Genomic DNA, 13395 nt, shown 5'->3' with positions numbered 1-13395 from the left:
TTTGTTCCTTGCAATACACATTATTTACAAAAGCTTTGTTTATAGTCTTATTTAACATCTATTTACACTATTTTATACTTGGCATAAAAAAATTTGACGATACTAAAAAGAAATAATTAATTATTATGTAAATGTCCCATAATAAAATTCTTTTATCTACAGATGCCTGCAATTGAGTCACTATTGGCCTTTAAATTCAACAATGTGCAAAGTCACGAGCGACTGGCTAGACCATGGAGGAACTCTTAAGGGTATATAATAATTTTTAATTTCTGTTTTTGTTCTTGTTTTTGTTTCATTTAATGAAAAACATTTAATATTAACTAATTTTATATTGTAAGCGATTTTTAATTTAATTTAAAATTATTTTGCAGATGATTTAAAATGCATGAACGGCAGCCTAAAATCAAACAAAAATAATACAATAGAATGCTATTGTAAATTTCATGTTCGCTTAATAATTTTTATTGTACAAAAAAAATTTTTTACATTCAAATAAAAATGTGCAATTTATTTTTAATGTAAATAATTCAAGTAATGTTGAAATGACCATAATGTTTTATTCGTTATTGTAATAGTAAATGTTATAAGGTATTATGTATTGTTATATGTATGGATGTGTATGTCGTATGACTGTGTGTAATACGTGAAAGTAATAACGAAATTAATAATGTCAGTTTGCAAAGCTACTTTAAAACACTGAAGTTTACACGCTAAGCTATCGATTCTTAGGAAAAATATAAAAAACATCTTATACTTTTATATTTACAGTTCTGACGTCGCAACGTTTTAGCCAAGTCGCCAACGGCATGTGTGTGCGAAGCGAAGCCGCGGATAGCGCGCGACAACGACGAAGATTACGATGAGCAACAATAGTGGACCAAGTGCTTGCCGTCGATCGGCTAGGAGCAAAAATGTTTTCGAATCCATCGAGTCGTATTGCTCCGGTCCGTGTGACACTAAGTATGTCACGTCGTATACGGGTCAGAGCCGATACCCGGTGGATCCCGACAGTCAGTCGCACAACAGCCCCGACAAAGTCCAGCGCAAAAAGCGAAGAAAAAGCATGTGCGACTCGGGGCTCGAGAAGCGCAATAAGGTAATCAAGAGGCGCGCGACTGATTTTAGCAAGCTAAGAAGATTATACGAAGAGCTAATAAGAGTCAAGCTCAAGGATAATAGGATACCCATTGTCCTTATCGAAAGACTCGATGATGATCGTTATTTCCAACCGAAGCTTGCAAACGATAGAAAAAGAGAGGAGCGCATTCAACTGCCTGGATTAACCATACCCGCCAAGGTTGACCCGAAGATTTTAAAATGCAACGTCGTCGTCAAGATCAATAAGAGGCAGACCGACAGCCTCATCGAGGTAAGCAAGAAGCGCTTGTTGAGACTGTCCAGCACGAGCGACATCGACGAGAGGCGAGAGAGAAAAAGTGCTGGTACGTTGCTCGAGAGTGACATTAAAAAGTGTACCGAAAGACTAACTGATAAGTTAGAGAGTAATTCGTCGGACGATAATAAGTGTAATAAAAATCAACCTGTGAGTAATAGCGGCAGAAGACACGCCCGGGCTTCGATCGATAAGAGTAATAATAATAGGCTTCCTCAAAAATTACGGGTGGCAAATTCCAGATTTTCACTAAATTCAATAGCAGAGAGCAGTACCAATGAAATTCATCTCGAAAGTTCAAAATATTCCAAAAGTTTCATACATAATAACCGAAGACTTAAACGCAATTCACTTGATCAAATTAACGAAAGCAACTATGCGAGTTTGTATGAAAACAAATCCAAATGCATCGAGAGTACAGTTGGTGAAACTAATGAAAAGCATTCAGAAAGTTTTGGTAAGAGTATTAGGCGATATTCCAAAAATTCCTCAAAAGACATTCAAAAGTATTCGCAAAATGCGTCGAATAATACCGAAAAAAATTACCTCGACTTTTCTGTTGAGAAATTGCCATTGCTTTCTTCCAATAATAGTGTTGAAAATCAGACTGAAAGTACTTGTGAAACGAATAAAAGATTCCCTAAAAATGCTGAGCATAATAAAAGACGTACAAGAAATTCTACTAATAAAAGCAATGAAAGGTATCCTGATGATTCGGTAGATGTCTGTTGTTTGGAAACATCTACAGAACAGCATAATAAAAGGTTTTTTGAAAAATTTGATAAAGATATTGAAAATGGTTCTAAAAATACCACTGAAAGTCAGAAGATATTTACGCGACAGATGGCTAATAGAAATAATAGCCTTATTCAAAATGCAGAACAAGTCAGTATAAATAGGAGTGAAAATTCGATTGAAGAATGTAGTAAAAAGCTTTATAAAAATTCAGATAAAATTGATCAGTGTTTATATAATGAGACTGAGAAGGATAGAGGAATTACAAGAAATCATGACGATAGAAATGATAAACATAGTGATAATTTAATAGAAGTACGTATGAATTTTATAGGAAATGTTGTTGAAGAGCATAGTGAAATTTTGGAAAACGTAGATAAAAATGTTGAAATGTGTATGAAAAAACAGACTGAATCAATTAAAAAAAACACAAGTAGTCGTAGTGATAAAAATGACAAGAACATTCAAAATGTACAGGAAAATCATCCGGTTCCGATACAGAATATTAATGAAAGTAGTGAAATTAAATCAGAAAATGTAAATAAAAATATTCAGAAGTGTTCAGAAAACTTAAACAGGAACATAAAAAGTCTCGGTAAACATTTAGACGAATCTGTGCATTTATTTGAAAATAATAGCAAAAATCAGTTTAAAAACTTTGAAAATAAGGAAGAAAATGATTCTAAACATTCTACACCAAATTGTATAGTAGAAGAAAGTGATAATTCTGAGAACATTGAAGTTGAAAATGCATCTACTAACAAAAATACAGAGTCTTTTGTTAAAAGTACAACTGAAAATGTCACTGAAAATTCAAATGAAATGTATTCTAAAAATTCAAATAATAAATGTTTTAAGGTTCTGCCAATTCCGATTGAATTTGACGAAAAATGTCAAGGTAACGCAAGTGAGGCGTGTAACGAGAGTAATGAGGTACCTTCTGGCATTTCAACACCCAACAATTTTAATTCTATTCATTGTTTTATCGAAGAACCAAGTATGAATGATCCTAATACAGATAGAAACAATAAAACAGTTATTAAAAACATAATTGAAAATAATAAAAGGCCAAGGAAAAAATTTGTCGGTAAAAGCAATGATAATAATACTCCCATAAATACAGATGATTCCATTGAAAAACATTATGAAAGACTGAGCGAAAATTTGAATAAAAATATTAACGAGCGTTCCAAGACTCCTATTGAGATTATTAATAAAAGAACTACTAGGTTGTCTGATAAAAGAATAGATGATAAAAAAGTTTCGCAAATGCAAACCAAGAATATTAAGAAAATTAGGAGAAAAATAATTGATAAAGGTGAGCCTTCGGAAATTTTAGTAAACGATAAGTTGACTAAAAAACAAAGTTGTATGAAGAATAAAAGTAAATTTTCTGCAGAACCATTAATGAATATGAATGACTGTTCTACAGTTGAAAATGATTATAATACGGCTACAAGAAACTTATGTTGTAAACAAAATAAAAATCTCGATGAATCTGAAGATAACAGTGCTCATTCTATACAAGATTTTCCAGAAAATGGGAAAGACATCTCTGATGAGACGGATAAAAGTATTAAAGAATTTCTTAAACTATCCACAGACAAGCTTAATTCGTTAAGAACAAATTTATCCCTGGATCAAAATGGTGAACACATTGAAAATTCATTGGATAGTAAACAAATTTCTATAACAAATTCTATCGATGATAACGAGAAAGAGCTTCCTGAAGAATCAGCTAAGAATATGAAAAACAATTCTAAAATTGAGAACGAGCCGATGATGGCTTCAAACGAATCCAACAATGAGCATACAAATCATCATGAAAATTTCATAGAAAACAATTCTAATTCTTGTAATGATCCAGTTGAAGAAAGTATTAAAGAGCTTCCCAAAGAGTTGAGTGAAAATTTAAAAAACTGTAATCTAATATCAACAGGAAACCAAAATATCGGTGAAAAAAAATCATTACTCGAGAAAGAAGAAAAGCAATGTGAGAATATAATAAATGGAAATTTAGACTCTAGTCAAACTTCTGATAATGAAGAATTTAACGAATCACATAAAAATGTAAAAGAGTGTTCTAAAAGTCAAGCCGACAATGCAACAGTTACAAAAAACTCGTCTTTTTGCGAATATGAAAGAAGTGCAGAAAATTTGATAAAACTCGCAATGAATTCGAATCAATGTGATACGAAAAAGGAGGAGAAACACTGTAAAGAATCCAATAAACATATCAAAGATTGTTTGGAAACTCAATTTGTGCATAAAATGGCTACTTGGAATTCTTCGATTTCTAAAAACGATAACGAGGCCAATAATATTATACATAATAAATTAAATTATCTTCCAAATGATGTCAATAAAAATGAGGAAAATTTTTCTGAAGGGTTGCAAGAAAATATCATAAAAAGTATGGAGATTGTAAAAAATGTATCATCTTGTAAACACGATAATCATTATAATAATATAATAATTGATAAAGCAGATTGTATACAAAATGGCATTTTCAAGAATGACGAAAGTTTGTCGAATGATTTATATAATAACATTGGAGAGTATTGTAAAAATCAAATCGAAGATAATAAGAAAGTTTCAAGAAAACTATCATCCGATGGACATAGTGAAAATTTTATAGAAAAAAATTTAGATTCGCGAAATATTATTGACAAAAAGGAAGAAAGTTCTGGCGATGAATTACAAAAGGTAATAAAGGATTGCACGAAAAGCCAAATTGAGAATAATAAAAGAGTTACAAGAAAATCGTCGCCTGATAAGCATGAGAGGCATATCGAGGATTCAGTTAGTGACAATTCAAACGTTAACCAAATTCATATAGAAAATAATAAAGAGACGATTAATGATGAAGAACATCAGAAAAATTATGATGCTGCTTTAAATACAAATTGTATCGATTATTTGCATTCTGTTGAGAAAGCTAATGATACTGATTCCGAACAACTTCATTATAAAGAGAATTCCGAAGTTCCAATAGAAAGCGATGCAACAATTATAAAAAATACATCACTTAAAAAAGAAATAGTTTCTACGAATTTTATTGAAAATACCGTTGATTGTACTCCAACGTCGTTAGATGAAAATAGAGATGATGATTTAGAAGACGACATTGATAATAGTATAAGAGCATTTTCTCAAAACATGTCAGACTTTAAGAACATTCTACAAATCACGAAGGATAAAATTAACGAAGTTTGCGTGGAAAATAACCTCACTAACAACAGTTCCTTATTAACACAACATTTAATTGGCGAAATCAGTGAAAAACCATCCGAATGTTCTGACCAAAACTGTATAAACCGTCCAAAGGAATTCATTGAAAATAATAAAAATATAAACAATTTATTCGAAAAAAATGTTACCAAGCAATTGCAAAATATTAATGAATTAAATTTTGATAAAGCATCACATTTATTGGAATCCAGTGAAGAAAAATGTGAAAAATATGAAAAGAATGTTATTGATTTAGAAGAGGATAAGGAAAAATATTTAACAAATTTTACGGACAATAACAAACAGATAAGTGAAAAATCACCTCAAAAATTTTTCGAGCATATAACCAACGATGATTCACAATATATTGCAAATGTTCTTCCAATATTCAGCGAAAATAAAGAGGAATCTGCAAGTTTGGATAGAAATCATAAAATAGATTCACAAACGATGCCGAGCGAATCTGAAATAAATGAAGGCTTAATTGAAGATAAAATTATTCCTAATCGGACGGATAATTTCATGGACAGCAGCAGTACCTCATGCATGCAAATTACGATTAATGTAAATAGTGATAATGAGCCGAGTAACGATATAGTTCTAGGCTCGGAAAATTTAATTGAGATTATCGCAGAAAATGGTCCAAATTCTATTGCTGAAAAGTGCGAAAACTATTCGGGACAATGTACCGAGGCGAACGATAATAAAACAATATTAACTATTGAAAATACCAAAAGTATTCCTAATAATGTGCAAGTAACCGTTGAAAAAGATTTTGAAGATGCTACACAACAGGTATCGTTTACAAATAATGAAAATGAATTTGAAGATTATTTTGAAAACTTTATCGAATCTGCGGATAATACAGCTCCGGAAATTAAAAGTAATTGTGCCAGAATAATAGACGAAACAAAGGATAATTCTTCTGAAAAATTAGTTGAGACTGCTAATGAAATTACAAAAATTCAAGCGGATAATAATGATAAAGACATTAATGATAAAATTGTTAATGATAATTTAGTTGTCGATGATACCAAAGCTCACGAAGATTTAATCGAAGATATTGCTGAAATCCGTGCCGAAGATCTGGATGAATGTATAAGAAACTCTTCCAAAATATTAATCGACGATGACGACCGATCGACAATGACGACCTTCCATTCAAATGAGAAGATTACGGAGATTTCTGTTGAACATTTAGATAGTAAAGGCAAGGAAAATAATTCTCATATTCCAAGGGATAATGTATATAATAATGTAATTAGTTTATCGAAAAGTGTCGAGGATTGCTGTAAGAATTCAGTCGACGTGACACCTAATAATAAACCTTTTTTTGATAATACTCCGGTTGGCGATTCGCAAGGCGATGGGAAAACAAGCAAACCCAATCCAATAAGTATTATAGATAAGAGTTCTTTTAGTCGGTTGGCTCGAAATTCATTTTACAATCCTGAAAAGACAATAAACGGAATCATCGAGAGAGCGATTATTAAGGATTCTGTTATTAATCACGAGGCTCGTTTTATGCTTTCGTTCGCTGATAAGCCAGAGCATCCGATTACAAATGATGAAATGTTCATCGTGGAGAGGCGAAAAGTCACGCTAATGGAATTGAAGAAAAAATGCACGGGCAACCTGGATAAGCGACAATCTAAGAGCAACGAATTGTCAAAGCAGAAGGCCCGTGTGACCCGTTTGCTGAACATCAGATCCGGTTTATTGAACAGCTCCCTCGACTCTATGGCGGATAATGCATCGGAAAACGATGAGAACTATCGTGAAAGCTTGTCGGAGGATATCGATAGCGATGAAAACTTAACCGACGAGCTCAAGCGCCTTATTCGCCAGCGCATCGAGTCGAAATACAATAAGAAAGATCAGCAGCAGGTGGAGACGGTCGTGCTCAACTATCCTACAAACGCCAATTTAAATTGCAAGGATTGTGGCGATGACTTTGCTAGTAATCGCGAACTAAAAAGGCACATGAAGATCAAGCATCGGGAGCGGCTCGTTATAAAGATTACCAAGACCAATGAGAACAAGCACGTAACGCACATAATCGAGCCGGTGCCAAAGTCAAAAGAGGAAGAGCAGCCCCACGAGACGATAATTAGCGAGAAGGCGATAATAGAGGGCGAGACTATTGGGTTGATAGATAAGGAAAAAAGGCCGGAGGACGAGAGCGAGAAACAGGATGAGAGTGAATTAACCAAGGGCGAGATTAAGATAATCGTGAAGAAGGACAGCGGCTCCAAGAACAGCCACGTCGTCAAGGAGATCAAAATAACCCCCAAATCAGCTGAATGCGGGAGTGGCGTTGGTAGCAATATAATGCCGCCAGGCTGCTCGGCAATTACCTCGGAAACTGTACAACCTGTTAAGCGACGACGGGGGAGGCCAAGAAAGTATCCGATATACACTGGCAACGAGCTCGTCCCAAAACAGATTACCCCGGTCCTTGATTTCAAGAACGAGACCAACGCGCCCACTCCAAAGATAATCACCGACGAGCTAATCTTCGATCCCGTCGAGTCAATCGTGCTGCAGCCAGACATAGTGTTCGACAATTACGAAAACGTCACCATCGAGAGCACATCCAACGCTAAAGCAAAGTGGATCGCATCTCCCAGCTCCAGGTTAGCCAAGATGTGTAAGCTACGAAGGAAGCGAAGGCGCACGCTGTCACCCCAGAGCCAGACCGAGGTCTTCGTACCCGCGCGAAAGAGGGGTAGGCCAGCCAAGTACTCTTACCTGAGGGACGACGATGAGACGGCCAGTGAGCCGGACTTTTGTACGAAATATAGAATAACGAAAGAGCTGGTGGTTCGATTGACGAAACTGGACGCGCATAATCGTCTTCGTAAAGGTTTTAATGCCAAGATTAACCGTATCGGCCATATTGACGACGATATCGACGACGAGTCCGCAATATTAGCCGAGGGTAGCCGTAGGGGTATCGTGAAGCCGGGAAGGATCGTTTTCGGAGCTCTGGATGACGGCCACAGGGAGTCGATAAAGACCGTGGCAAGAGCGAGCCTCGAGAGCAACAATAACAACGTTAACGAGATTCAAAAGTGTCTGTCCGTATCGAGTATACCGAGAAGGATGATGGTCCAGAGGGAGGAGCGAGGGTGGGGAACGAGCGAGACTAGGGCCGAGGTCGGCTCGACGGACGTCGGTCAGGAAGTCGTCCACAAGTCGGCAAAGCCGCGAATGGAGACGAACGCCGCCGAGGCTACGACGAGTAAGGCCGGCGAAGTCACTGGTGATAATGTGCCGCTTGAACGCGACATTAATAGCGATTGTCTTTCAGGAACGCAATTGGTGGTGACGCCGAAACGCCAGACGATAGATAAGACGGAGGCCGATGAGAGTCAGAAGGCTAAGCTCCTCATGCTTATGAACGCGACGACGCCGTACGAGCCCGCTGGCGTCAAAACCACCACTACCGAATCCATCCAGACGCTCCAGCCTCAGACGACGACGATGCAGCTGCAGCCTCAGCAGTTCTGCATCCTCTTTATACCGGACACGATCTACACGTCGGAATCAGCCAACAAGGAATTCACACCCACGGCGACGATCGTCAACTTCCAGCCGGTTCCCGACGCCGAGATGGCCAATCGCTCCCTCATCTACACGCCCACTACGCCAACCAAAATATCTATTGACGAGCACGCGAAATCGTACGTCTGTAGCACGTGTACCCAGGTGCTTGACATGATTGGCAGACTCGAGGCAAGTCTCGGTATGACCGAGGAGGACAAAAGCGCCATCAAGTGCCCCTACTGTTCCAATCATTTCCAGTCGCTGTTTTATCTCGAGTATCACGTTATGCAGGAGCACCTCAAGTGCGAGAACGAGAAGCAGTGCAGGCACTCGCGCTTCAACAGCTTACGAATACCGAGCCACGAGGCCGCCTCCGAGTTCGAGATCTACATTACGTTCGCCCTCAAATGCCGTAGCTGCTACGACATCTTCGGCACGGTCCTCCAATTGAACGATCACGTTATGCACAAGCACAAGACCCTCGTGCGACTACGCCCGTCGATGGGGCCGGCGGCTGTCGAGGCCGTCTGCTCCGCGTACCCGGCGTTCGCTCGTAAAAACGGTATAAGGAATCCGGGCCCGGTGTTCCAGTGCCCGAGCGACTGCGTCTGTCGCATTGGCATACGCAGTACCGACACGCCGCTCCAACGCCAGCAGATGCTCAAGCGCTGTCCTCACGTAATGAGGCGTCTCGAGAAAATCGAGTCCGCCGCTTACGAGGTGTACACGTGCACCCTCTGCAAGAGCACATTCCTCATGAAAGACGAGGTGGTCGATCATCTCATGAAGATGCACGAGGTCTCGTGCAAGTTTCCCTGCTATACCTGCCTCACCAGCTTCCGCAGTCTCCAGATGCAGGAGAATCACCGCTGCTCCGAGACGACCTTGCATGACATCGACAAAATACTCAGCATCGCCATACTTCCAACCAACGTAGGCGGCAAGGACAGTAACAAGTACCTCGAGCGCGAGGACTCGTCCACGGATGAGTACGGCACGATCAAGGCAACCGGCGCCAAGGGCAGCCTTCCCGCACCTCCGCCGCCCCATAAAAACGGCTTCAAGCGCAAAAGCGAGACGTCCACGACAGCGGCCATGAACCGAGCACAGGGCGCGTGCTTGCCCAAGAGAGCGAAGCCTGTCAACGGATTCATGAAGAAGCGTAGGAGGCACTGTCCTAAGTGCAAGAAGCGCTTTGCGTATTACAAGAGCCTCCAGGATCACATTATTTACGAGCACATACTCAAAGGCGACGGGCACGAAGGACCAAAGAAGATGGCCATTGAGCTACTTAAGCTTGTGAAGGAGGGCAAGGGTAACGGTGAGAGGGCCCACGAACTCGCGAAAATGCTCATTGGTCACACCGACCCCGACGGCGTACCGCTCAAGGATCTCACGATGATGGACGAGCAGGAAAATTGGGAGGAGGTGAAGAGTACGCCTAGTAAGGAGCCGGTGAACGACAACGATCTGGTCAAGTGCATCAGGTGTAAAATGCGTTTCAAGATGCCAGTTAATTCAGGTGCGACGTGCTTGCATTACCTTTTACTCCCGTAATTACCCTTAAGCATTCGAGCCCTACATTATTTCGCATTATTTATCTCTCCTCCCCATAAATAAGCTTCGCGCGTCATTTGACACAAGCACCGACGCGACTTTCAGTTTATCCTCAATTTACCGTACAAACAATCGTGTATAATCGTGCCTTTACCCTTTAAGTCCATAATTTTTAGCCAATTTTTTTCAAAAAATCATATTTTTTAAAATTTCAACGAAGATAATTTAATCTACCAGGATGAGTTGACGTAAAGTAAAGTAAATTATTAATTAATTAATTGATCGATCGATCGATCGATCGATCGATCGATCAATCAATCATATAACAGGCCTTCGACGTGTCAAAATTTTTATTATTCTCAGTGACAAAATTATAATTGACGTTTGGATAAGGGAGAAACGATTTTCAGGCCAAAATTTGATTAGACTCGTTTTGTTAGATTAACCATTAGGAGGGTGATGAAGTCCAAAATCGCCCGACGCACCTTATATTGTCGGATAAGTAATAAAATGTTTGAATTTGCAGAAAACCAAGCGAGGTTCAACAGGCAGCATCACTTAACGAAGACGGAGTTGAAAAAAATGGCACTTTGCGAAAGCTGTGAGAACGGCGGCCCAAAAACACGACGGCGCATCGTCATCAGCGAGAGCCACAATTCGACTTGTCTCGCCGCTCCCGAGCCTCGACAACTCAAAATTATCCATCCGTTCGTTTGTAAAAAATGTACCGATACCTTCCCCACCCACATTGAGCTCAGATCTCACAAGCTCGCCGTGCACGCCAAAGCCGTCCCCGACACCTGCGACATCTGCACGAAAACCTTTACCTCGGCGCGCATGCTCCAGAAGCACAAGAAGACCCACCGCGACAGCTTCCTCGACGTGCCGAGAAAGCCCGAGGATGAGGAGGAGGAGGAGGACGAGGAAGAGACAACGACCAATCCCGACTCTTCCCACGACTGCTCCAAGGACGCGGATGCCAATCGTTCACTCGACGGCAAGACCAACTCCTCGACGCGCAGAGACTCCTCCGACAGTAGCAGCGCCGGCTCTAAGGAGCCCGAGGAGCAATTCCTCAACTGCACCTTTTGCGAGGAGGTCTGCTCGTCCAAGGTCAGCCTGAAGAATCATCTGAAGCGCGCGCACGGTCGGCGCGCCTCTATCTGCCAATTCTGCAACGGATTGCTCATCGACACGAGCGAGGTGCGGCACATGCTCGATTACCATATCGTGCCAAGCAAGTCGAATCCGCGTCACGAATGCGAGCGGAAGGTTGGCTTGGGCGGGCCGTGGTCGCGCGACGAGGCTGGACGCATGCGCGACGACGTCGAGGAGCTCGTGCGCACCCTAGGCAAGCACAGGCTCCAGTCGCTCATGATGTACCACGACTTTGAGGGCAAGTGCAACAACGCCATAATGCGGTGCCCGATATGCCCGGAGCTCTTCGCGACCCGCGAGTCCTGTCGCTTTCACTACGTGTGGATCCACGACGACAATTGTCTCCTCTGCGACGAGACGTTCAGGTCGGGCAGCAGTGCCTGCCAACACAAGGTTGACGCGCACACGTCGACGGCTAGTTACCTCTGGTGCATACAGCGCCTCGTCACCGCTATCGTTGGCACACTGAGGCTTGACGCCAATCAGCCATCCCACGTCCTCTACCAAATCCTCGTCAGAAGGCTCGAAGACGCCCTGGAGCAAGAGCGGATCGCGTACGAGCGCGAGTTAGCTCAGGTACGTGGGCAAAGCGAGGCAGGCGCGAGCGAGGAGACACCGAGCGTCGGCGAGCGCTTCCTCGAAGAGGTTGTCCTTAGCGAGGATCAATTGCCGGACTCTAGTAATATCATCGAGGTCGTGATCGGCAAGGAGGACTCGGAGGACGATCTCCTATCGATGCTGAACCTCTCGCCGAATTACGAGAGCTGCGAGCAGCATCGGCTGCCGAACGCCGGTGCCGCTCCACCCGAGGAAGAGGACGACGAGGAGACGACGTCTGCGGCGAATCTGGTGAATGCAATGAATGCGGTGCCGTCGACACCGCCAGTGATGTGCGCAACGACAGCGATGGCAGTGACGACGACGGCTGTTGCTACGACAGCGACGACGACGACGACGATCCCCGTCGTCGAGAGCTACGTTGCCTCGGGCGTTTGTAAATATAGGCTGGAGAACGACGAGGAGCAGCTCGTGCTCGTCGTCACCGACGACGATCTCGTCACTTTCAAGGACGACATCGGCAGTCTTGCCGAGAGGATCAGCACCACCTGCGACTCGCTCACCCTCGAGGAGATCACCGATATGCTTAAGGCCTACTTCGAGAATGTTAGCCTGGGCGGAAGCGCTGGTGGGGCTTCATAAGTCGATGTTCACCCCAGTCTTTCGAAAAACTGAGAAAGTGCGCGATTGTGTTTAATATGTATAATGTAAAATGTAATAACGATATGACGGTCATTCCCCCGATATTTTTCGATCTCTACCTCTCTCTCTCTCTCTCTCTCTCTCTCTCTCTCTCTCTCTTCCTCATTCACTTACGTTCTTTTCTCTCATCCTTCTCATCCTTTCTAGCTATCTATGAATCTATCGCTCTATCGATCACACGCACACACAACAAACAAACAAACACGCACGCACACACAAACAAACACAAAATCTCTTTCTCTCTCACTCTCTCTCTCCCTCTCTCCCTCTCTCTCTCTCTCTCGCTTTCTACGTTTGAACTTGCCCGCCCTTCCGCAATATTTTCGCTACTATTATACTTAAGTGGTAAATAAAAGGATGATATGTACACGAGGTTAAACATCGCCTGGCTGGGAGATTTTGTTAGAAAAAAAAAAATAGTATTGACTTTTTAGGGTAAGGTTCTCAAGTAGAAAGAGGCATATCTACGAGACTTTCCTTTTCTATTAATCTGGCGTTTTTTCATGAAT

General features: G+C 41.5%; 1 protein-coding gene across 1 annotated transcript; it reads left to right on the top strand.

Annotated features, from left to right (window-relative positions):
• Nucleotides 1-784: 784 nt before the first annotated feature.
• LOC105363867 (uncharacterized) lies at nt 785-12835 on the top strand. Its single transcript, XM_011501668.1, has 6 exons — nt 785-4052; nt 4152-5441; nt 5553-6245; nt 6384-8606; nt 8676-10433; nt 10995-12835. The coding sequence occupies exons 1-6, from the start codon at nt 863-865 to the stop codon at nt 12824-12826; spliced, it is 10986 nt and encodes a 3661-aa protein (XP_011499970.1). The 5' UTR covers nt 785-862; the 3' UTR covers nt 12827-12835.
• The last annotated feature ends 560 nt before the right edge of the window (nt 12836-13395 follow it).

Source organism: Ceratosolen solmsi, unplaced genomic scaffold (assembly GCF_000503995.2).
Source record: "Ceratosolen solmsi marchali unplaced genomic scaffold, CerSol_1.0 scaffold28, whole genome shotgun sequence".
In the NCBI taxonomy this organism is placed as follows: Eukaryota; Metazoa; Arthropoda; class Insecta; order Hymenoptera; family Agaonidae; genus Ceratosolen; species Ceratosolen solmsi.
The sequence above is the reverse complement of the archived record's forward strand: the minus strand, read 5'-3'. Positions and strand labels throughout refer to the sequence as shown.